Genomic DNA, 27,599 nt, shown 5'->3' on the forward strand with positions numbered 1-27,599 from the left:
TGTGTTCTATTTGAAGATGGTTATCATGGAAACCAAGGTCGCAGCTCATCTCTAGGGGTGGAGTGAGGCAGGGTAGATTGCTGCAAACCTTACATGCATGCATTGAACTCATTGGCATAAAATCCACCGATTTTTTTGCAAAATGTGTCGGTAATTCATAATATTAATGGTATATTTTAAGTGTCCAATATTTATTGAATTTAATAAGTGAACTCAGTAGCCGATTCACGTCTCTGAATTATAACCAAAAGTAGAATTTTATGCAAAACTAATTTCATTTGCTTTCTTTATCTTCCATTTTGTATTGAAATCTGTGTAATCGTTTATACTTTCGTGGTTCTTTTCGACAGTTTGATTTCTGTTATAGATTTTAGTAACTTTGGTAACATTTTGACTTTTGATGATGTTCTGTTTTTAGACTTTAGTAGCAAATTAGAATTAGAACCGGCTAACTAATCTTTTGTTTAAGTTGAGGTAATTTTAAAATAATTATCTTAATTTGCATACCAAACTGAAAACATAAAACATAAATTTGTCACCTAATAAATCATTAGAATTGATTCTTCATTTCGGATTTGGCTTCATTGTCACAGTAAATGATATCTTCATAAATGATAAAATAAAACCAAAAAAAAATATTTTGTAAAAAAAATGTATATGAGATGTTTATAAAATGGTTGGTTACTGAAGAATTTCTTTAATTTTTCTAAATATTCATAGCAGTTAGTAAAATTTGAACGAAAAATATGTTTAGTATAGGACGAATTGAAAGTATAGAAGAATTTTAAATTTGATTGGCTCATTATTTAAAAATTCCCTGATGTAACAAAAAAAACAGTTTGAAAAAAATTCATTCAAAACACTCTATAGAGTAGACTGTTGGATTTTTGAAGTTGTCAAATTCAGAGCGTCGTTACTTCTTGTGTAGGGGTTACATATTAAAAATTTCAATTATATTTTTAATTTATTTTAAATATTTCATTCAACAAAACCATTTCCCATCTATGTATAATAAAAATAGAAACGTTTTTCCGCGTTATCAATTTCATTTTCTCTCACTTTAGAAGAAGAATTTTGCTCTTAACTTTAACAAATTTAAAAACTATTTAAACATATTTAACAGCAGTACTTTTCTTTTATTAGTTATTAGATTTATATTCTGTTACATTTTTATATAATTAAGAGTGATTATTTTAAAAAAATAAAGATAAATGAATCTTATCTTAGATATTTTCATGCTGCTATGTTTGGATGTAAAAATTAGAATCCTTTTAAATTTTTTGATATAATCATTCACCCAACATCATTTCCTTATCAAAAAACCTATCATGTCGAATATATATATATATTCAAAAACAAGTCTTTTGAATTTAACTTGTTCGATTTTATTTATTAATTTTCGCCCAATAAAAGCTTTTATCTTTTCATATCCTTCAATATAATTTTCTCCTTTAGGCGCAGATTAAACAAAACTCATCCTGAGTAGCACTCAGACTGAAATACTCGCCAACCAGGTGGCCACGTGATAATAGTTACTTAATAGTTTTCTTAAAAATTACAGTGTTTATAAATTCAGATACGAACCTCTGAAGAAAGACCATTTATCAAGAAATAACGTCGCGTTTCTTCCGCTCAGGAAGGCTGTCTCGTTTATTTTCATTTAATCGTTTGCTGCCTTATTATTTTTTCCCCTTCTTTTACATAAGCAGTGTGCCTAGAAAAAGTGTATTTTTAAAGAAATCTTTTTTCCTTTGTTATGTTGCCCTTCTTATTTAACTATGGGGTTAATGATGTTTACGGGTGGGTTATCAGGGAAAAAGGCGAAAGTTCGTTTCAGTATATCTTCAGAAAAGGATTGGAACCACTGATAAAATATCAATTAATTTCGTCTTGAATTAATTACTAGATTGTTTTTAATTCTAAGAGTTTGTGAGTTAGGGCATATTTTGCGTAATTTTTTGAAGATGAAGGTTTTATTGTATATTAAATTACAGTGATGAAGCTTTAATAACTTTTTGTTATTTTATATAATAAAAGACAGCTAATTAATTTAACTTAATAAATTAATAAAAAAAAACACATTTCACTTTTTAATTTAGAGCGAATTCAAAATTAGAAAGACTCGAAAATTTATAATTAAAGTAACTTTTGAAAGTATCATTTTTCGAAATATTTTATAAATGTTTCTTCAACAAAAAAATAATAATATATAATCTGTAACAAATTATGGGAACTTGGACACAGCCTTGAAATAATTACGTAATCTTATTCTGTGAATTTGGAACTCCTGTAATAACTTCAGAAACCGAATACCTATTTTATAGTCATTTAATATTCTAAATTCTGTTGTTGTATATTTAATTGAAATAATTTTAAATAATTTATAGTAAATATCAAATTAAGAATTATTTTAAGCGTTATAAATTATATGAAATATTTCCAACCTCCTCTGATTCTCGAAAAGATAATTTTTAAGTAATATCAAAAACTTATTTATTTTATTATTTGAACAGATCAGATTAAATGCAAATGAAAAAAAACAACACTCGTAATACAAGGATAGTTGATTTTTATCATTATGATATTTTGTAATAAAAAAGCATAAAAAGTAGCATTTTTTAAAAATTTCAGGCTGAAAAAAAAATAATGAACCTTAGAAATTGGTAAGAAGTAAAACATTTTTACATACTCTTGAATATTTACCGAATAAAGAAAGAAAAAAAAAATAACAATAATAATAATAAAAATGAAAAGGGTTAGTTTTATTTTACGATTTCTGAAGAATGAAACAAGTATTTCAAGGTCACGTGCTTTTAAGAGCCCCTCCTCTCCTTTCCACGCCTACCTGGATCGCATTCATCCAATCAGCCTTCATGACATTTACGGATGACATCATCTACTTTTTATTCGCTTCGTTCCATCTCTTTCTGTGGAAACGAGAGAAGGTGAGGGCACGTGTGCTTGCTGCTTGCAGGAGAGAAAACGAAAAGACGTTAGCATAAAAGGGGGGAGGGGGATAGAGAGAAGAAATCTAACCTTGAAAAACTTCACTCGGTTTACTGGAGGTAGAAAAGGATTGGGTTCGGCGAGGGAATTGGTTTTCTCCTGGCCCTGGCGATGAGGAGAGCGGTTTTTCCACTTAAGAAATTTAGTTCTTTTATGAGATCGTATTTCTTAAAACTATGTGGATTCTTGAGTTTTAATATAAAGAAAACTTAAAATGCTCAAAATCTGATACAGTTTTTTTTATTTATTAATTCACTGTTGGTGGGAGGGGAAAAAAACCCTAAGATTTAAATTAAAATAGAAAATGTAGCAATTGACTAAGAGAAAAATTCAATTAAAATAAATATGTAGCTAAGTTAAAAAAAAATTTAAAACGAAGATCGTTTTCGCATTGTGTATTTAATTTCTTTTCTTAATTGTTAAAAAAATAAGGTACTAAAACAAATTTTTTTTAGCACGGAAAGTTAGAAATATTTCTGCACGTTCCCTTTCCAAATCTTAAAATCGTTTTAAAATTTTTGATTTTTAGTCTAGCACCTAAGCAATTCTGTAATTAACTTGCAATGCAACTTTTATGCATATATATATAGAATTCCCCTAATGATGATTTTTTTTTTTTTACTTATGAAAAAATCAGTTAATTGAGGCGTTTGAATTTCAATATAACAAATAATATAATTAAGGAATAGGAGTAGCTTGTAGCAACTACTCCATTTAAAGAATATTTTTAAAATATGTATTGTAGATTTGCTGAGAAATATTTTTTTTAAAAAACAGAAGCGGCTTTTTTTGTAAGAATTTCTTTATAACTTTAAAAGTCCTGAAATTTTAAAACTTTTTTTTACATTTTATGCTCTTTTATCATTTACAAAAGTATAAAAAAATGGAAATATACCATAATAAAAAAGCTCTCTTAATACTTTTTAATGGTAAATTTCGAGAACGAACAATTACAAAATATATCATATTCAACTTTAAAGACATTTTAATCACATATGTTCCCATCATGGATAAAATAATGTTTCTAGAAGTAACAACTTGAATTTGGATTGCATTCGTGAAATTTTAATGTAATTTATAAGCTTTGAAGTTAAATATTTGAAATAATATCAAAAATAACTAATATCGAAAATTTTTAAATCTTCCCATAGCTGTCATTTTGTAAAAAATTGTTATACGAAACGGCGTTTAAGCACTCAATAATACGTACACATATCTAAATCATTAAAGATTACATTTCCATTTTGCTCATGTTTAATCGTCTGGAAATCAGAAAAACTGAAAACGATTTAATATTCATTTTTATTTTTCGATGTTATGAAATCAACCGTAATATTTACCATTTCAGATATTTTCCATTCGCCTGGAAAAGCTATCTCTTGTTTACATCAATTCAAGCTGTTTCTGCTGGTCTTTTATGAGATGTAGGTGCATGAGCAGTTTTTATGCTCAATTTCTAAAAATAGAATGCAATAAATTTGATGATTTTAGGAGACTGCCCTTCGCCAAAGTTAAACTGTATTATTAATAAATGATTGTGTTTGTCTTAGCTTTAATGCTGTTGTGTTATGGCATTACACTGAACTTGCGTTTTGATTATGTCAAAAACCTTGTCTTTCAAGGTCTGGTCTGCTCATTGTGAGGAAAACATGCACATCCTGTGTTATGGCTTTATTTATTTATTAATTTTTCTTTATTTATTCCATAACTTTTTTTGTTTTGTTTTAGAGGTATGTTTATTAAGTCAAGATCCATTGTCATTTATTGCAAAGATCTTTTTTTTTTTTTCACTTTTAACCTTGCACCTTTCCTTTTAACCTTATATAAAAGAAACGCATCATGAATAAATAGTGTGATGTTTACAGTTTTCTCTTATATGTATTTTTTATTTTTAATATATTTTGGCAAAACAAACTAAAAAAAAGTTATTATCCATTCCGAAATATGGTAAGAATTCAAAGCATTTCGTAAATCTATTTAACAAATAGTAAATGTCAAAGGAATTAAACCCCGATCATTCAGAGTTAAAATTAATTTACTATTTTTATACAAAGAATAATGATATAAAATTTTAGGATAGTTGTCATATTTTGTCAATTTCTATTTAATAACCAGAGTTAGATTCTTTAAATATATATTATGATTTTATCAAGCATATCACCATATTGCAATGATTTGTTTTAAAATTTCAATGCTAGATGATCGTTTAAATAATCTTGTGATCGATTTTTTGAAAGCTAATACTCATGTAGAAAATCGATGAACTCAAAAAAGTTATTTTTTTCCAACCGGTTCGTCATTTAACCTTTTTCCGACTGATTTATAATTTATCACATCTGTGTGTTTTCCCAAGGTCGTATTGGATGTATGGCCTTGGCAGCTCACCCCTTTTTTTATAAACCCTTTACACCCATATGTTGTCACTCCCTTTATAATCCCTCCCCCTTTTCCTGTATGAATTATAGGAAAATTGTATTTGTTCATTTTTCTCAAACTAAAGAAAAATACCATGATACTCTTACGTCCCAAGCCGAAATAAATAACAACATATATGGAAGAAGTCAGGGGTTGAGAAGTGTTTTTCTTTTCTCGCCGATACCCTGTACCTGTTTTTTCCCGTTACCTCCTCAGGAGGGGCTCAACCTTAGCAAAAAAAAAACAACGCGGGCGTTACCCTTGGTTTTCTGGGTGTGGAGCGCCCCCTATTCAATCTACTGCATCTGTCGCGGGGGGAGGGAACCCCTGTGCACCCTTTTTTTTTCTTTGCTCTTCTGCCTTACCCAACTTGGAACCTCGCTTAACTGCTCCCGCACTGTGATCTCCCAAATCGAAAAACGCATTCACTTTCTAGATATCTGTATAACATCTGGAGAGAGAGAGAGAGAGGCACAGACACCAAGAGCTGCTCGGTACTTGGCGTTTTTTCCCATGGAGGTCCTTCCACTTTATCCCTTTTTGTCCTGTTTCTACCAATTTTTACATCCTCCCCCCTCTTTTACCTCTTATTTTGCATATTCCCTGAGAACTGCAAAAAGGGCCTTTAAGGGGGAGGATAAAAAAAGTGGTAAAAAAAAAAAAACCTCCAGAAAATATCTTATAAAGGGTCAGAAAGGTCTGGGGCCCACTAGTAGGGAGGGGTACTGTGTGGGTTTTCTGATTTACTTACAATATGGAAGCTCTTAGCTGGGGGGGGGATAGCAAAAAGGACAGACAATGACCTGATGGTCATGTAGCATTCATTCTACTTTTATTTACCAGAGGTAACTGCAACTAATCGTTTGAATTAAAAATATGTATATATTTGCATCTTTTTTCTTCATTTTAAACAAGCTAACAAACAGAGAATTATTATAATATTTATTGTTAAAACATTTAACTATTTAGTGATTGATCAAATACTCCATAGTGGTGTCGTTGCAGTTATCAAAATTGTCCATTTTATTTTTTCTTGAGTGGGCATCACCAATATCATTATCAGAAGATAAAGGGTATTCTTTTTCGCTTTCATCGGCTAAGACAAATTCTTTTCATTTTTATTATCAGCTATCTTCTTGTTAGGGATTTGATTGCCTTTCATCCTGCGCTTCAATATCTTAGTCACCCCGTTGAGTGGAGTACTTTCTCTTGGATCTTCTCCCGAACTCAACTATCAATAAAAAAGAAGGATAATAGTAAAACGCTGGAGAAACATACAAATATTCAAAGCATTCGATTATAGCACTGATGCGAAATTCTAACTTTATCATTAAGCATCAGACTACCAGACGGCGGTTACAACAAATCTCGAAGCGTTCTTGAAGAGAAGCCTTATCACATTGATCAACGATTATATTTTATTGATTTTAAAGCTATTTATAATTAATAAATATGATTTATAATATTGTAAATGAGTGCTTCGGAAATTTCTCGAATTTTCTAAACTAACTGTTCCTTTGCATTTTGTAAGAAAATGATAAATCAGTGGAGGCAAGGAATTTTTTTTGAGTCACTATTGTCATATGGTAACAGGACTATTGATATGTTGCCTTTCATTTTACTTGGAAGTTGTATTTTCCCAATTAATTTAATGCTATAGAAGTAGAAACAAAAGTTCATTATAAGAAACCTGACTAGTATAGTCACGCCCTTTAATGAATGGATCCGTTTGCTGAGGACATGTGCACTTTCGGTTATATAAAGCAACATGTGGTCGAAACAGGAAATCTAAAATTATGTACCATTTATGTATTTTCTCCAAACAAACAAGCTTTGTTGATGCTTTAATCTTTCGTTTCTGAAGGTCAGCCCTGCAGAAATGAGATGTGTTTGATTTCCATTGATAAAAAAAAGGGGGAGCCCGAAACCGCGCTTTTTTCCTGAATACATCTGGAAAACGGCACGTGTCTTGGGAAGTGCGATGCGAAAAAATAAATTGGATGTTGATTGTTTACACTTTTCTTTTTTCACCAAGGCTAAACTGTGGTAGATCCCAAGGACGGACCTGTCGAGATCTCAATGCCATGAGAAAAATCCACGTGTGTACTTGGTCAGTAGTAAAATTCCTACCCGTGGGCGTGAACTTAGTAAAACATTACTTTTTACCTTGAAATCGCACCGCTTCTTCCACGTGTTCTGATTTTATTTGACATTTTCGTGATAGTGGACATCTTGGTTGAAGGTCTCTCGATAATTTTTCCATTCTGTGGTCTAAAACATTACCTGCAGATTAAGGAAAAAAAAAACTTCAAAGCTGTCGATGAGAAACTGACAATTAATCATGTTTCCCACTTAAGAATCCAGAACCATGTTGTGGAAGAACCCACTGCTGGCAATTTGTACAAGGATTCACCGAAACGAAGTTTTTAAAAATTCAGTTTTTGGCCGAAATATTTAACATTAAAATTATTTACTTCTAAGACTTAATAACTTGATTTTATCTGGTTTCCTTTTCGCTTGTTAATTCCAACTTCGTCCGGATTTGTATCATTCAGCGAGCTCAAGATAATACATCTCAAAAACCCGAACTACTGTAATATTTAATAATAATTTAGTGTAGATTTACTTAGTATCATTTGAAGATCTAAGTAGTTTTTCGTCTGCGTTTTTTGTGGAAATCTGAGTCAATATTTTCGAATTTCTCTTTAGATGAGCAAAGTTTCGGATTATAGGAGTCGTAGCTTACCTTTTTGAACAGCGCAGAGATCTCGGGGCCTGACGGGGCACATTTGGAGGCCATCCTTTTGGTTGACACACTTACGGAAAATAATTTTTCCAATCCTTCCTAGTTCATGGTCGGTTAACGTGCGTGCAGTAATATCGGGGTGTAAAGGGTACCCGAGCCCCATGGTGACTTGGGGCCATATTGGGAATTCGTTTTTTATATTTCAAGGTCGTCCTTTATGGGTCCTTGACACATGTTAGCGTGGTCTTTGTACTTTATTACTCATGGCCATGAGACGCTCTCTGCTGGAAAGCTCCGATTATACAATGCATATTAATAGGGATCTTTTAGAAATGCTTATTAGAATTAATACTGCGAGTTCTTTTATTGCTTCTGCCTGATGAAATGACTATATTGTTAGTTCTCTTCTGAATTTCAATTTCTTGAATTTTTAAAAATTTTAGCCGTGATTCATGCTTTGGTATAATAAAACATATTGAGATGATAGAAAAAGCTGACGCGAAAATAACCTAAAATTGTTAACATTCATAAAATTATTATTATTTAGATTGTGATATCTCTTAAATCTATCATAAAAGATAAGAATAACTACTTTTATGTCATAGAAAAGATTTTCTCTTAGTACCTTATTCTCAGAAAATTAAGAAAAGAAACCCCTGAGATTATTAAATTTTGCGGAAAAGTTAAGCCCTGTTTCAAAGGTCGTTTTAAAAAGATTCATACTATCTTTTTTATCATGAAAATATTGTTTTGAAAAATAAACAGTAATGGATTTTAAAATTTCTTCCCAAATACACCACTTTTTCAAAAAAAAAAAAAAAAGATTTTTAAAAATTTTAACTTTAGTTAAATGCTCAAAGAGCAGAAACAAAATATATATTTATAATTATAGAAAAAATTCATTTTTCATTTTCAACTTTTAAAAAAATGGTAATTGAATAATTTTCTGTTACGTTAGTACCCTTTAAGTTTCTTCTAAAATTTGTTTTCAGAGCAACACTATTGTATAAGGTTTGTTATTTCGTCTAAATTTTGCTTCAGATTTGGGGTGGGGGGCTGACAAACCCCTCATTTCAATTTCAACGTTCTCTATTAAAGAAACGGGCTCGGATGGAGTGTCGACTTGCTTTCGTGAAGACAGCCACCATGTCGCTAGGTAAAGCTGGTAATACCAGCTCAGAAGCCCGGCGACCCACTTGCGTTTTTAGGGCATCAAGGTGTCTTGGTGAAAGTGAACACTTCCACATTTCCTTTTCCCCAACTTCCGACCATGACGCCTTTAAAAAAATCTCTCATCTATTCCCCCCACCCTGTTTCAATGTTCTTTTAAGTGTGTGACGTCACCTTGTGTCTTCGGATATCCGTTCGATATTGAAGAACACACGAAAAAGTGTATCATCTTAGATCAAATAGTTTGTAAAATCGGTGACCCAGTTGGAGGCTACACCTTTTTCCTGTTCCATCACCTTTTTAGAAAGGGAAAACACGATTTTCCTTTTGCTCTGCCATTATTTATGAGGTCCACATAAAGTTCACTTTCGAAAATTTTACTTCTTGGTTGGCATTTGGACGCACCTCTTCCCCAGGTGGTTAGCAAAACTTCACTTTTAGGATATCCGTTCGAATTTTAAGAGCAGTGAAATTTCATGTTGGGTGAATTTGTCCGCAGAGATGCTTGGCCCCGATGATGTTCTTTTTCATGGAGCGGTCGATCGCCATACTGAGATGAAGAGGCAACAATCGGATATCCGTTCAAGATTTTTGAAGGGGGGTTGGGACTGTCTTTTAGCACAATAACTTTTACTGGATTAACAACAGTATTGTCCTAGATTGTTTAGAGGCGCGGCTTTAAATGAAAGCCCACTTTCGATTTTTCTTTTTTTGGGGGGAGGGGGTATAGGTATGTCTATTAAGGAACCAGGTGCTAAGAGAAATTCACTTTTAGGATATCCGTTATACTTAGAATAAATGGATTTATAGTGAAATTTAAACATTGTATTGACTGAATAACAAATATTGTTCAAAGCAATGGTGTTCTAAAACTTACTTTTACTTTGATCTAGTTTGGTCGAATTTTTGGGGTCAGCATATTGAATAGCAACGGACAACAGGATATCCGCTTGCTGATTTTAAAAGAGAAAGGTGTATTTTTTCTGAAACTAGAGGTTATGTCTATTAGGGAGCCTGATGTTGGTAAAAATTCACTTTTAGGACATCCGTTCGATTTTGAATAAAATTGACTGATGGTGAAATTTAAACATTGTATTGACTGAATAAGAAACATTGTTCAAAGCAATGGTGTTCTAAAACTTACTTTTACTTTGAACTAGTTTGGTCGAATTTTTGGGGCAACACATTGAACAGCCACGGACAACAGGATATCCGCTTTCTGATTTTAAAAGAGAAAGGTATATTTTTTTTTCTGAAACTTTAGAAGTTTTGACTATTAGGAAACATTGTGTTGGTAAAAATTCACTTTTAGGATATCCGTTCGATTTTGAACAAGATTGACTGATGATGAAATTTAAGCAGAATACTTATTTCAATATCAAACATTCTCTAGAATCAGAAGGAACGGGCAACAGGATATCCGGTCGCTACTTTTAAGAGCGAAAGTCTTCTTTTACTCATAAAATGTATGCCTACTTAAAAACCAGATGGTATGCGAAATTCACTTTTAGGACATCTGTTATACTTCGGATAATTTTTTTTTTGTCGGCAAGCTTTAACATTTGTTTATTGCTTATGGTGAGTCCTGAAGCAGATTTTTTACTTTCATCAACTATGTCATATTTTGGGTCAGACTATTGAGATAGCAACGAACAACAACATTTCCGCTTACTTCATTTAAAAGAGAAAGCTATACTTTAGCTTTAACCTTTCACTGATATAGATTTCTGCTCTGAGAGAAATTTTTTTTAAAAGATTTTGTCTGATGTGCCCCACCTCTTCTGAAGTTCCAGGTGTTGACCAGTCACCACCTGAATTTTTTAGGTCTTAGATGCTATGAAATTTAAAATCCGTTGTCACCTGGAGCATCTTGCTGCATTGGTTTTTGAACGAGATGTATGGTTAACTGCCCGTGTATAACTGAAGGCTGACATCTCTGAAAAGAAGAAGACAATTGGATATCCGTTTACTCTTTTTTTTTTTCATAAGAAAAGCTTGAAAAACTTTTCTTTTTTGAAACACTTTTTCTGAATAAACAACATTGGCCTACTTTTGGGAATTTTTGAACAATGGGATCACTTTTTTTTTCTTTTGAAAAACGAAGAATAAAAGATTTTCCTACTTTTGATTATTGGTGACAAAATTATCACTCGTTCAAATTACAGTGGGGGGGAAAAATTTCACTTTTTGTATGTTCTATCATTGCCCTTTTTTTATCTTTCTGAAGTGGTGAGTAGTTTTGTGACTACCTTTTTTTGAAAAACCTTTCACTCGGATATCCGTTCTTATTACATAGCATTTGTTTGCTTCTTAGGAGTGATGTAAATAATTTCTTGTCTTTACAAAGATGTTAGCCTATTTTTACCCCCCCCCCCCTCCCGTTAAAAGTTTTCTGCGTAAACTTAACAACATAAGGCAATAAAATATAGGTAGCCTAAATAGAAGGAACAATAGTTTGTTACTGCTTCAAATTTTTTCATAGGGTGACTCTTAGTGCACTTATTTACTTCAAAACTTGACCTAGATTTCAAAAAACTCTTTTAAGAGTAAATTTTTTTTTCTTACTTTTGTCATTGATTGCTAATAGCTGGTTTGAACTTTTCCCTTACTTGTTCACCCTTTCTGGAATTGTTTTCTGCAACGGAGGTATCTTTTATAGTTATGATAAACCTTTCCGTCATTACAGTTTAGAAGCTCTTTTTTTTGTGATAATGTTGACCATCCCTTTCAGGAAGTTTAGTGTTCTTGGCCGACCTAATTCAATGAAATATGTACACATCTAGTTCAACATAGCATTGTACTGGGCTCAATGCGTGATTCATTTTTGTATATAGGAAGTTTATAACGTACTTATTAAATGTATCCTATTTTGAAATGGGCGATTTTTTCCTGTTCCCTTTTTGTTGAAGGTTTTACTTGAAATCATCTTCCGATTACTTTCCAATTTATGAAATAAAATTTTAATGATATTATTACTACAAAAAGTCCGAACCCAGTAAAATGTTTTGCTCTAAAAATAATCTGTACTGATATCATTCTTACATATAGGAAACTTACAACGTTTATTAAGTCTGTCCTCATTTGAAATAGATATCATATGATTTAACATCTTTTCAATACCGTACTGATTGACATAACACATTTTATCTGAATTTAATATCTTGAAATATTAGAATCATATGCTTTTTATTTGTCAGCATTAATAACCATATTATTGTACACAAGATATTTGTTTTTTTTAAATCAAAAATAATAAATTTATTCACTAAGTATTCTTTATGAACCAGAGTCCATTCAGGAAAGCCCTTTTTTCCAAACTGCTTCTAACGGTACCCATCATTATTCAGTGTCGGCATTTGCAATTCGTGTAATTACATCTGCGACCTTCGGGTTTTTTTTCCTGGCTACAGCTGTAAGGGTTGAACACATCCTAGGGTAAGGAGGTTCCTGGGTATCCCTCCTCCCTGCTTCACAAGTTATTGACATAGCCTTGAAAGAAAAAAAGGAAATGAAAAAAAAAATATTAATAATTCTTTTTTGGCTTATAGATCTCTTACCTGCGCCCAATGGTTATTACTTTGTGACAAGAAAGGCTCCCAAGCTAGATTGAGAATCCCCCATGGAATATTCTGGTCCCAAGAATGGATTACTCATTTCTTGATAATAATTCTTTCCTGCCGCCTTCGTTATTACTAATCTAAAACTAAACGATATCGGTTATTGTAAGTGCTGCTTTAAATTACGTATGCCACTTGCATGCGGAGACTTACAAATATCTTTGAAAAGTTGAGCCTCCATGTGAACTGTTTGTCACGAGGTAGAAAATCGATTTTTATCGAAAATCTTCTTTTTATTTTATTTTTTTATTTCACGTGCCTTGTGAGACGGATACTTTTTTACGAAAGTTTTGGTTATTTTGTATCAAATGTAAATGATCTTGCAGGTATATCCGCACGTTTCTTCGTTAAGTGGTGTTATAAACATGTCGTAACTGAGATATGTTACGTTGAACTTGTTTCGGATGGCGGTTGTTGATTCAGTTTCAGAAAAAGGCATCGACTGTTGTCGGAATAATAGAATTTTAGATTAAAGTTCGAACTTTCCAGAATTGCATAACAAGTTTTAATGGTCGCACGAGGTTAGGCACGGATCGATAGTGGTTCCGTGTGATTGGTGGTGGAATGGCGCAAACCTAAAGGTGAATATCACCGAGGTGCTTATCTTAATGGAAGGGTAGCGAATACCTGAAAGATTGCAAAAAGAAGCAGTACTTACATAAAGAAGAAAATCGAGATTTATGTATGTTTCCCAAACACGTGGAGTTTCACCTACCGGCGCTTAGTGATTAAAAGTAGCAAACACAGATCTTTCGCGTTTAAACTCAATAAATAAACAAAACCATGTTCTATAAGTAAAAACTAATATAAGCCGGAGTTTTTATCTATTAAGAAAATGAAAATACATCATATCAATTAAATTTGACTAAAGATAGATGTCACATCTAAATTTGTAACAACATCATAAGAAAGATAGGAGAATTCAATAACAGCATATCTTTGTATAGGGTAAAAATGTTTAGATGGGATGTTTAACATTATAATAATGATTAATATAGTAACAATCATTAATTTATCAATATAGTAATAGCACTTATTATGATATAGTTGGATTTTAAAACCTTATACAACATAGACCTGTACTGTATATTTTGAAACTAAAGTAAAGATACGTCACACTTTGATCCAAAATTGGATAGCACATAGTTATTCTTACTAAAGAGGTCTTGTTATTTATCTTTTAAAAAAGCGAGCTGCATTTGACATTTTTTCTGTTTTTCCTGTCGAAAAGATTTAGTTCTTCAGTTTCATTATTATAATGTGCTAGTGTTTCATATCTCGATTCTTTTTATATCAATCTAAACACGTCTGTATAACGGTTTTGCTATCTGTATGAATCTACAAACAAAGAAAAAGTGTACGAGCTGTATGCCATGGGCGATGTATAATGTATACTAGGAAATAAATTATGTAGATATTCCTAGTTCGATTGCAAAGATATTTTAACTGTGTGCTATTAGCATCGATTTGCATTCATTTATTCTATGCACTTCGAGATACTTGTCAAAATATCTCTTGTTAGGAATACTTGATGCATGACAAGGATAGGATAGAATCGGCTGCGGTTTTCAAGCAACGTGATCAATTATCTGGTCAGAAGTTAATGATCCGAATGTAGTTTGCATTTGAATTTAATCTCCGTTATGAATATATGTTACAAAAATGTATTGTTTTATATGCCATTACAGTTAAAGAGGAAAATTAGATTTGAAATGTGAAAAATAACGGAAACATTTGTCGCAATTCAATCAGCTGGTGTTGGTTTTTTTTTTTTCCGACGTTTTTATTTTGCGTTTGTCACTTATTTTTAGGATTTTTTCCCCCTTCATACTCGTATTTTTTCTTCTTCAAGTTTTTACTTTCGGTTTTCCTGCAGGAACTCGGGGGACGGCGGTAAAAAAAAAATTGCTGGAGATGTTTCCGCTCACATGACTTGGAATTTGTTTGGATTTCCGTTACGCGGATTTTTTTCACTTCACCCCTTGCCCCTCTTTCATTTTTTAACTGGGAATATGTTTTACAGAGGGACTCAACTGATTAAAATTGTCTCTAGAAAACTGTCTCGTGTGTGGTATAATTATACCTCGAAAACAGATGAATTATTTTTTTATAATTCTATTCACATTGTTAATATGAATTTTTATTTTATTTTGTTAAATAAATTGAAACATTTTATAAGCATGATTGGTGAAAGCGGATATAATAAAATTAAGGACTTCATTATTATTTTATCTCAAAATGAGTGTTCTATAGAGAAAAAAAGTTTTTACAATAAAAATGTATATTTTAATGATATTTTGGAATGTATTGCATATATTGCATACAAAAAAGCATGAAAATGGAGGTGAAAGGGTGGTGAATGTTATTTTTGTCATGTAATTATGACATCACACGAATTAGTTTTTTTTTTTTTTTTTTTTGAAGCTCATGGGCATTAATCTGATTGGCAAAACGTGACTCTTTACTCTTTTTTTTTTTTTTTTACGGATCAGAAACATAAACATGGGTGTGTGTGTGTGTGTGTTTTATTAACAAAACTTTTTTCTACTGTATTTCTGTTAGAAGCATGATTCTTCTCATTTGGAGGCGTCAAGGTTAAGGGAAGTAATCCAGGATGATATTTCATCACTGTTTGACTCTTTCCTTTCACTTCATTTGAGATTTGTGTTTATTTCCTTGCACATATCGCCCTGCTGTACAGTATATGTAGTAATACAAAAATCCTTGACATAGATTGTTCAGCTAACTGGAGAAAAATATTTCGGCTTGAAACTAGTCCAGGCTCTTCATCAGGTGCAGGAACTTAAGAAGGAATAGATAACAATATGTGTTCTCTGTAATAATGATGTAGTTTTGTTTCGAAATTGCAGCCGATGTTAAGAGTTTTGTCACTTAAAAGATGTATTTTGAGATTTGCAATTTCAGATTTGTTTACCATTGTGTTTTGTGTTTCTTTTGATGTTTCATTTTGTATTATAACCTTGTATTCAGTTTCATTTTTTTTCTTCACAAAAATTCGATTTGAATAACATTTTGTAGTCTATTTGTCAATGTGATTTTAATTTTAGGAAGTCCCCCCCTCAGAGATAAAATTCATGCTTTTTAATTAAAAAGCTTTGAGTTTAGTTTTATGGTAAACATGCCTCCATTTAAAAACGTATAACCTAGTTTTACTCTTTTCGTGATTCAAAAGAATGTTGTTTTCATAATAAATGTTTAAATTTAAGGTGATGTGATGTGCATTCTAAGTCTTTTTTCATGTCAGTATATTATGCCACCGTTCCTTTTCCTGTAAAAAGCTTTGATTATGTGAAAAAAAGATGGATTTGGATGAACTTTTCTAAAAATACATTTAGCGACCCTATTGGACATAAAAAAAGAAGGAAAACATATATTTCTCGATTACTTTTTAGAACCTTAGCTACGCTGTAAATTAGTGATGTTCTATATTCTTACCTGTGACACACATTTCTTTTTCTTTTTCTTTTTTTTGATCGCATTTTTGTTTCTTATCATTGGAAAAAAAAATTATTTCAGTCTTCTTTCGGCACTCCACCTTTAAAATACGGTGAACAAACACAAGACTAATAAACAGGCATTCTATCACATTAAATCAGTGACACTTGCCGATAAGGGAAACCTGTTCGTCTACCTCCCCTTCAATTCGTCAACCTCAAGGAATAAATACCCCAGAATTGTTCGGCGACCTGTACTCCGAACGTATCCTAAATAAGAAAGGTTATAGCACCTTGACATCTAAATTGCAGGACTTTTTTTTCTTCTCCTCCCTCCCCTTGCTCTCACAGCTATCATCTCTCCACTCTAAGGTACCCGGATGTAAACTGCACCTTCATCTATATAAATATCGCTCCCCCCCCCCTACCTGCATTATCTTCTCTTGACCCAAATACCGTTTGGAAGTAATAACTGAAAGTAACGTTAAAAAAAAAACTAGTCTTCACCTTGGAGGGGTGTTCTGCTGCCTCCTTCCCCCTCCCACGCCAAGAATAAGGGTATCGGTCGGAGCGGTATACCCCCCCCCCCCAATACATTTTTACGATGCATTTCTTTTCGAGCGCTGGGCGTAGCCGTTTGTTTATATATAGAAGATTTTGGCGTCCATCGTGGAATTTCCCACGCTTCCTTGGCTGAGGCGCGGTGTTAAGTGGGTCATTCCTATAGACATAATATGGGGAAGGTAGGTCGACGATCTCTACTTAACTTTCTTGGAATAATCATTCCAAGAATAAATGCAGTGAATCACACTAATACGGTATTCTTTTTGTCTTTTAGTTTTCAGAATGAATTTTGTTCCCCCCTTTTTTTAAAAAAAATTCGATTCTTTTTTTTCAGTGCCACTGTAGTTCATGACAATGGACTCTTTACATTAACGTTATATTTATTTCATAAGGAATTTGTTTAGTTCTTCTTAATTAAGTGGATTGTATTTCGAAGAAAAATAATTTAATTGAATTCCAATTAATTTTTACTATTTATTGAAATTGATACTCTTAATTTAAGATATCCGATTATTTAACAAGCTAGTGGTTGCAGCAAATCTGATATTCTTGTTATTTTTTACAAAACAACTACCTAAATGGCATTGGTGTTACAGCAAAATACAAATTTTTATAATTTGCTAATATTATTATAGAAAGGACATAATGCTGAGAAATTATATTTATGTCGCTATTAGAGGAGACTTTGAATTCATTTTGGTTTACCGTTTTTATTTATCTGTCGTTCCTCATATAAGAAATTGTGAAATATGATTTTATATTTTTTGGATGATGGTTTCATTGTTATATCAGTTTTTAATAACTCATTTTATAGAACTTCTTTTTAAGGAAATAATTCAAATTCATTTTTGGAAATAACGACGAATAATAGTTTACTGTCTGTTTAAAATGATTGCTTTATATTCAACTTTTATAAGAATGAACATCTAATCTGTTTATGTATCATTCTATTTATGTTATTCTTGTATTTTGATTCAAATGTCAAATTATATTTAACAAATCTTATTCAAACACAATGCGAGTTATATATAAAGAATTCCTACGTGCATTTAAGTAATAATACGAATACATAAGATGAATGTTCACTGGCTATTATGAAACGCCCGATCTGTTTATGTGTCAAATAAGTTAGACAATTTGCTAATCGTATTTCTCGAAACAGTTAACAACTTCCATTCATTAAAAGAGCTATGAACTTCCTCGAACTTATATAAGTCTAGATCAGAGTAGTTATTCATAACAAAAGGGTTATAATTCTGCTCGCATTACGCAATCCCTTGTTTTTTAGCATGGATTATAACGCTTAACGACAAAGATAACCAGGAATTATACAAACTAGGCGAGGCATTCAACAAACAGCAAGAGAGGGAAAGCAGTGCAAACCGCAGAGAACGATCGCTCTAATTCAACCCGTTCTAGAAGGCGCAAGAAAAAGCGCTCACCTAATTTTAATTCTCCACCGAAACAGCGTTTCTTCCTTGCCACTTTCACCTATTCCCTTCGCTTACCAATGCAACTGGGTCGTTGACCTCGGAAATGGACATCCGCTGTCTATGCGGATTGGCCGTGGTCTCGCTTTTATCCGACCGCGCAACAACTGGGACACCCGATCACTCGCTTGCTCTTATCGTTTGGCTTATTTTTAATGCGAAGCGCCGTTAAAAGCAGTTCTTTTCACAAGCACTAATCGTCAGAGACGTGATCATTAAATTCAGACAATTCGGGTGGCAACAAATGACGTTGCATTTCTGATCGATGCTTACGCCAGTTCTCTCGAAACTAATGCGCAACTAATGATGGTTGGTGTCTGCGAATAAATTCAAACAGTATACTTTGATACTTTGTGTTAGTTTCTTTTTGTTTTTGTAGATGTAAAGAAATAACGGTGATTTTTTTAAAAAAATTTAATATTAAACTAATGATAGTTGGTGTTTGCGAATAAATTCAAACAGTATACTTTGATACTTTGTATTAGTTTCTTTTTGTTTTTGTAGATGTAAAGAAATAACGGTGATTTAAAAAAAAAAATTAATATTAAACTAATGATGGTTGGTGTTTGCGAATAAATTCAAACAGTATACTTCTATACTTTGAATTAGTTTCTTTTTGTTTTTGTGGATGTAAAGAAATAACGGTGATTTTTAAATAAATATTAATATTAAACTAATGATGGTTGGTGTTTGCGAATAAATTCAAACAGTATACTTCTATACTTTGTATTAGTTTCTTTTTGTTTTTGTGGATGTAAAGAAATAACGGTGATTTTTAAATAAGTATTAATATTAAACTAATCATGGTTGGTGTTTGCGAATAAATTCAAACAGTATACTTTTATACTTTGTGTTAGTTTCTTTTTGTTTTTGTAGATGTAAAGAAATAACGGTGATTTTTAAATAAATATTAATATTAAATGAATAAAAATATTTCTAGATGATATTCAAGTCTACAGTGATGGGAAAAGCTCCTGATATTAAATCTTTGAACATTAACTTTTATTTTTTTATTGAAAAACATTGTATTTTTATCAAAAAAAAAATGTCATATGTAAATTACATTAATGGCAATTAAGTGCTTTTTACTTATTTTAATTCATTCGTTTCCAGGTTACATGTTTTCACTATACAGTAACTTTTTTCCTACTTTACTTAGGTTAAAGTTCAAACCATATAACGTAATAGTCACTTAAACTAAACGTGAAGGCATTCAAAAGCAAACTATTTTTCCAATGTGTTAATTTATCAAAATCTTTTTTTTGCTACCGGTAAGCTGTGGCGTATTTAACCAGCACGAGAATTTTAATGCCTCCACTGAAAATAAGCAAATGGATTTCTATGCTACTTTCGCTTGTTATAAAACGCCATCCATCCATAAAAGTAGAAGTAGTATAATAAGAGGATTAGAAATTTTATGACTCTTTTAGCGAACACAGAGTTCCTGTTGTCGCCACAAGTATGAGACAAAAGACCTTTCTCTCATAAGATGTGAACGAACGTCTTAATTTATTCAGTTGATTGTTGCTTATTGAAGATAGGTGCATGTTTGTCAAGACAAATGAAAGAAACAGAAATTACTGTAAAGTAATCAATGCTTCAAGTAACTTCTGCGCAGTTGATTATTTGGGCATTTACATGAATGAAAAAATATACATTTTGTCAAAATTCATTGATATTTATTGGAATTTTTGTGACAAGCAGAGTTGGCTTTTAACATTTAATATGAAATAATATAAAATCAAAACTGCTTCGGAACTTGAATAGGAATTTATTTGATATTTTCGTTTAGCCAGATTATTTATAGATTCCTGTTAAAAACTGATTCGTAGACTCACCAAAATTTAACATGGATTCTTCAGGCACTTTTATTTCTTGTTTAATTTAATTTTATATCTTTGAAATATATACCTTGTCAATTTAATTTTATATCTTTGAAATATATACCTTGTCAATTTAATTTTATATCTTTGAAATATATACCTTGTCAATTTAATTTTATATCTTTGAAATATATACCTTGTCAATTTAATTTTATATCTTTGAAATATATACCTTGTCATTTTAATAGCTTTTACTTTTCCAAAAATACAATGCTATTTGAAAAACGTGAGGGTTTTTTTTTTTTCTTTCCCGTTTTATGAAAATTGATCAAAATGATGATTGCGCCAAAAGTCATATTCATAGATTATTTCCACTTCAAAAAAATGCAAAGTGCCACGTTCAATTTTTCTTTTCTTATAAAATTATCTGCATTTTGCTGCTGATAACGTACTGAAAAATGCACCTGCAATGTAAGTATAATAATAAATATGTTGCAGCAAGCGAACAATACTTTAAATTACAATGTTAAAGCAAGTTAAAAACTAGTTAATATAGAAAGAACCAAGAAAGAAAAAAGAACTTGTCTCTAAATTAGATATTCCCACTGAATTCACTTCTGATTTCTTTGTCACGTGGGATACCACCTGACTTGTTTTTCTCATACTTGTTTTTTAAGAATAAAAAGACAAGATAGAAAAAAAAAATTATTAAAAAAAAAGTCTAAGTATATTAGGTCGTTCACATACAGTCAAAAGCAGATGATTGAAATGTGACCTTGAAACAGTGAATGGTAAGTTATTATTACACAGATGTCTCCGTCCTTTTATTGAGTTAGGGTTTCGTGCTCAAACATAAAACGCGGGCAAAAAACCGAACTACCCGTGTTTACAGCTGCCTGAGTATACGAACTATGCGATGCCGTTGCATTACATCTCTGTGTCCATTGTTTCGAGGCGGACTGATCAATGAGACATTTTTTCCACTCTCGGCTCTCCGCAGTTCAGGTGCATTTTTTAATGAAGTTCGATTACGAATGGAACCTGATTCTAGAAAGAGTTTTTTGAAAGAAACCAATTTAAAAACATATTTTTAAACATTTATTCTATGATTAAATGTTTCTATTCCTTTTGCGAAGAAATTAGTTGGTGAACAGGTTCCTACTGAAGTAACAGCAACATATTCCATTTAACCATAATCATATTCGATCTTTGCAATTTCAGAGTGTGTTTTTTAATGAAGCTCGATCAGGGATGGAACCTGATGCTAGAAAGAGTTTTTTGAAAGAAACCAATCTGAAATTACATTTTTAGACATTTATTCTATGATATAATGTTTCTATTCTTTTTGCGAAAGAGTTAGTTGGTGAACAAGTTTTTATTGAAATAACAGCAGCATACTCTATTTAACCATTTTCATATTCGGTCATTGCAATTTCAGTGTTTTTTTTTTTTTCCCTAAAAAATCTTTCAATTATGAATGGGACCTGATTCTAGAAAGATTTTGTGAAAGGAACTGAGGTTAAAACACATTTTCTTTTAAAAAGCTTATTCTATGGCTAGATGTTTCTATTCCTTTTGCGAAAAAATCAGTTGATGAACAAGTTCCTACTGAAGTAACAGCAGCATGCACCATTTAACCATTTTCCTATTCGGTCTTCGCACTTTCAAGTGTTTTTTAAATACAGTTCGAGTGTGAACACAGCTTGATTATAGCAAGATTTCGTGAAAGGAACCGAATTGAAACATATACTTTTAAAATTTTATCCTATGGTTAAATGTTTCTGTTCCTATTGTGAAATTCATTAGAACCAGTTGGTGAACAAGTACTCACTGAAGTAACGGCTCAGATATCGATGAAAAAGAATTACTATAATCATAATCTGTTATTATTTCAATGACTTATTCCATGGATAGATGTTTCTGCTTCAGTTTCGAAATTCGTTTAACCAGCTGATGAGCAAAAGTTTCCTCTGAAGTAGCAGCAACTGATATATTGTAGTAAAAGAATTTTACAAACTAGTATTGTTGCGATGATAATAACTATTATTATTGCGTTTGTATTGATTTGTCAGCCATTATAATGATGGTCTTTAATATTATTAATATTTGTAGCTATTCATATTATTTTGATTTTTCGGTCTTAAATTTTCTTTGGATTGTAATAAAGTGCAATGAATTGTAATGAGAAAAAAATTCTTTATTGTTCCAAAATATAGTTTTTCTTTTAGAGTTTGCCAATATTTTTTTAGATAAAATTTCCCTTTTGTTACTTATTAAAAAAGTTCATGATGTAAAATACTATTCCTGATATAAAATATTATCACCAGGTTATTTAACCAATTCTATCTAATCCCCAATAAGATGAAATTACGTAAAGAGTTTTTAGATTGCTTAAAAAAATATTTTTTTTCTCCATATTATTTATTGGGTTACAATAGTAAATTAATATTATACTTCATGCGGTGTTTGTTAATTTTAAAAGTTATTTGACCAGAATTCTTTCAATTATGTTGTAACAATTTTAATTTTTACCCCCTTTTTGAAATATGAATGCAAAGATTTTTTATATGATTTTTCAATAAGTTTTCAATAAATTCTTAGTGGAATGTTGTAAACAAGTCTAATGATGTTGTTTACATTTATCTGTTTTGTAATATATTTATTCGATTTCTTAATAACTTTTTTTATTTCTGCTGTCATCATTTGCGTCGTTCACCAAATTGCACTATTTGCTGTATGTTCATAAATGTAATGCTTTTACCGCAGATCAATTCGACCTTGGTGCAAAGTATCTGTTTCGTGATTACATGAACAGTTAACCTCCTTTCTCTCTGACAGTCCTCGATTTCTTTTCTCTTCTTTATGATAAATACAACCTTGTGTTCAATCCGTTATGTCAATATCGCGCAGCGGTTCATTTTCCTCGTCGCCACCAAGAAAAAAAATTACCACTCAATCGCAACATTTTCCACTCTTCGGAATTTCTGAAACCGACAAAATTCTTAACTTTTTTTTCCCTTCCTTAATTGGAGAAAAGATATTGGAACATATGATTATATTTTCAAGCTGCATTAAGCTTGCGATATGTGATGGCCTTTTTCAAAATTTTTTTAAAAAAATCCTTGAAATGATTGTTTAAAGTGTGTTAAATATTTTCTTTTAAATCTTTTGAGACCTTCTTATGTGAAGGCTTTCTTGATTTGACATATCATTTGAAGTAATTATAACGGTTTTGAATGCTGTCCTTGAAATAACCCAAAATCCATGGAACCGTTGTGGTTACGTGTTACTTAATCTTACGCTAATTATAGAACACTTTCTCTTCTCTCATCGCTTCATTGCTGTGGTTTTTAGAACATAGTACACAGAGCATCACCACAAATTGGTTATATGGGCGTTAATATGTAATGGCATCATCAACCAAATATACATTTTGAGGTTTACCTCAGCGCTTTTAAACTATGGGTCCTTACCCCCTGTGGATTCGTATTTTACCTGTGCGTCTGTCAGACCCTTCAGATTTACCTGGCAAAATGGATGACTCATTTTATGATTATCTGAATAATATCCTTGAAATTTCAAACTAACTATTTATATGTGTATCTTTGGTCAATAGTTTACTCATTTTATCGTATTTTTTTATTTTTATATGCATTTGTTGACATAAAAAATAAATTCTTGAGCGTAACAAGAATTTCGTAGATGCAATGGAATTGCAAATAGAGCAAATTTAAGAACTCTTTATTTAACTGCTTTTCAAAAAAAAATATTACGAAGAAAATTATACCTCACTGTTTTCTACTATTAATTATTGCAATACAAATGATTTTTTTATTCAGCATGTTGAAATTAATTCAATTTTTCTTTACAAACTACACTTATTGGAGTTTACTATTATAATAATATACCTTAGTGGTGGTAAAAAGCGGCTAAATCCTGATTGTACAATTGTAAAATTTCGATAGCAACCCTAACGAATTATAAACAACAAAGACATCGCTGTATTGCGAAAAAAACCTTTACGAGCGCCGCAAACAATTACAACTTTTTATCATATTTTACAATTGGATATGATCAGGGAATAAAGATATTATGCCTCTGGTGCAATAATTTATGTTAAAATTCCTATTTGTGTTATTATTAATTGTAAAATATTACATCATAATTTGCATATATAAAAATGATATTTCATATCTACCTGCTCTTCTAATGAAAGTCATTTTTAATTCATTCTAGCGGAATGTTTGCCATTTATCCTTTTTCTTTTAGCATTAATTAAATAGCCTCCAAAATGGATATGAATATTTTATTTTTTCCCCTTTTGATATTATTCTTTCACTGATAAATTTTTTTCCCCCTTCGGGTATCTTAATGGTTGTTCTCAGTTTTACTTTCGCTGCTCGGTAACTTAACCTAGTTTTTTATTTCTCCCAAACAAGTAGCGCTGCATTTCCCCTTTCTGCCGCCACCTTTATGCGACACGACAGAATCGTGTCCCGCTTTTTTTTTTTTTTTTTTCATTCTTTGAATACGTGACTCACACTTGAAATATTTTTTTTTCGCGCTCTTCCCTCTCAAAAAAAATTTTCGACCACCATACCATGAAGTCGATTTTTTCCCCCTGGTATGTCCTTGTAGGAGTGTTGTAGATGAAATAGGCTACATGGCGATACGATTGTTACGTTATAAAAATCTCATTTTTAAGATTATTGTTTCTGTGCTGTTGGAATGACCTCGACATTCTGAATCTTGTTAGAAACTGGAACACTTATGAAATTTTATTTGTAAAGCTAAGAATACTTTTTCAGGAATAAGTTTCAAAATTTATACTTTTAAGGGGAAATAAAATTATGTCCTGTATGTAATCGTATATTCTCCATTCATTTCTAGCAATCAAAATTCTTTGAATGTGCCAGAGAGATTATATACCATAAAACAATTACTAAATGCATTATAATAATTAAATAATTTTAAATTATAGAACTACATTTTTCTATGTATGCATTTTAAGAGAAAAATGTACGTGCTAAACATATAATTGGCAAGTGTTGCCATTCTAATTATTAGTTTCCTACCATAATGAAGTAATCACATATATTAGAAATAAATTATTATATTTGTTGTTTTAATAGTTTTTTAACGACTGTAATTATTGTATCTGTTAGTAGTTAATGAACAGAAGTGTAAGTAGTTCCCCTTTTTATGACACAGTTTTGAAAACTATTGAATTAAATAATAAAAAAAAAAAGTCATTTGCTTTCATCACATAATGCGCTGAGCTAATAGCCCGTAGAATACTTGCTTTGGTTTGACGTCACTCTTCCCGGCTCTTTGTCTTTGTGATGTCATGACTGATTTATTGAATCAGCATGCTCATATTCATTTTCTTGCTCATTGCTTCACATCGGCAATTTAGCTGATCTGCTGTCAACTTATTCGCTCGCCTTTTTACATTCACTTCTTGAAACCCACGCTCTAAAATATATTACTTCGCTCTTTGTCTTCCATTTAAGGATTTTATGGTACACTGGAGCCAAAGTAATCGAAAGATCACTTTTAATCCAAAAGAAAGTGAAACATATAGGAAAATAAGCATAAACTGGTTTGCACTCATACGCATTAATATTCAAAAGCAGTATGCGCAATTTTGCTCTTATATGTTTCCTTAATTCTTTTAATTTCCTAACAATTTTTTTTACTTTATTCAATAAAATACTTACGTCTTTAAATAACCATATTTGTGTCATTTCAATAACATTTTTTGAATAATATTATTTTTCCAAGACTTATGTATGCATTTTTCTTTCTTTGATAGGTTGAAACCAGAAGAATCATTAGGACAACTAAATGGTTCTGGAGAAGGCAGCAACAGCCCCACTGGCAGACAAAAGCCAGTGGAACTGCTCTTTAAAGATGTGTGTGTCTCCTACGAAGGTAAATCCATTCTCAGGGATGTCAGTGGAATGGTTCGACCTGGAGAATTACTGGCTATCATGGGGCCAAGTGGTAATTAAACACTTTTATTTAACTTGATTTGTTTCGTATTTATAAAGACAGAATTTCGAAACTCATCTGTCATTCATTTCCGCTGTACTAGTATATTGTAGTTTTTGTGCACATGCTTGTTCTCCATAACATCACACTACTTTAATGTAAAAAAGAATCGATTAATAAATTTAATTTTGAATTTATACGCATGGCGCCATCTATAAGTGAATTTCATAAAGAAAGCTTTGGAGAGTCCATTCTATTAATAATAATAAATTACAAATACATTAAAAAGTGGAAAATAATTAAATAGATAAAAAAATTGTCAAATAAAAGTGAATTTTGAAACTACTTTTATTAAATTTGTTGCCATTCGAATCATGTCATGGTGAAGGTTGCTTTGTGCTGCAATCACAAGGCTATGTTAATACACTAAATTGTTTACCACATTTAAAATATAGCAATATTAAGTGCCTTTCATTTGCGCTAGATGAGTTTGAAGATATGTTTCTGGCTAGGGAGATGTTTTAAAAGGTAGAGGGAATGTGAAAATTATCGCGCCCCGGAGGTATATCAACGTATCCTGATTATGTTGCTCTCGGCTAGGGTGCAACTTGCAGTTGTGCTGTCTAATCGATTTTTATTTCTACTGAAGTTTTTTCCTAATATTCTTCAAATCTCTAAAGCTTCAATATTGCATTTCTTTAAAACGTTTGCTTCTTTCCAGGTTCTGGAAAGACTACATTGCTTAATGCTATTGGAGGACGAACCCCTATGGACAGCGGAATTGTGACTATGAATGGAGAGGAACTCAACAAGCAATTGAGAAGAAAGATCTGCTATGTCCTCCAACAAGACGTCTTCTTCACAGACCTCACCCTCAGACAGACTCTCATAGTAAGTTCATTACACTTTTACAGGAATCATCCTGCTTGTTCGATGCTATAAAGAAATAAATCTCTGACCGGCTGTCGGTCTTCTTCCTGTATACAAGGCAATTTGTCATCGCTGTCGGGGAACATCCAATCCGACACCTTGTTTCTGTCCGATCCAAATAGCCGGAAATTCCACGTTTTCTGTTTTCGCCCCCTACAGAGTTCTTTGCTTGACGAGACGTACTGTTATGTTTATTTTGTATGTATTTATAAATAGCGGTCCATCGCGGAAAAAAATAGAGAGAAAGATTATGCCAACTTTCTCCCGTAATATGCCGTTGCAAAGAAAAGCAACAAAACAGGGAAGAAGAAGAAGGAAAAAATAAGCATGAAAAGAAAAAGAAATAAGAAAATGAGAGAGAAAAAAAAAAAGAGGATCCGAAACGCCCT

General features: G+C 31.7%; 1 protein-coding gene across 3 annotated transcripts in view; it reads left to right on the forward strand.

The window, feature by feature from the left end:
* The window catches only part of LOC129975179 (uncharacterized), a 196,213-nt gene that overhangs the window by 140,043 nt on the left and 28,571 nt on the right, over positions 1 to 27,599 (forward strand). For all 3 annotated transcript variants that reach the window (XM_056088151.1, XM_056088153.1, XM_056088152.1), the window contains exons 2-3: positions 26,102 to 26,292; positions 27,002 to 27,171. In XM_056088151.1, the coding sequence (XP_055944126.1) occupies positions 26,102 to 26,292; positions 27,002 to 27,171 (361 nt within the window). The remainder of the gene's footprint in view (positions 1 to 26,101; positions 26,293 to 27,001; positions 27,172 to 27,599) is intronic.

Source organism: Argiope bruennichi, chromosome 7 (genome assembly GCF_947563725.1).
Source record: "Argiope bruennichi chromosome 7, qqArgBrue1.1, whole genome shotgun sequence".
NCBI lineage: Eukaryota > Metazoa > Arthropoda > Arachnida > Araneae > Araneidae > Argiope > Argiope bruennichi.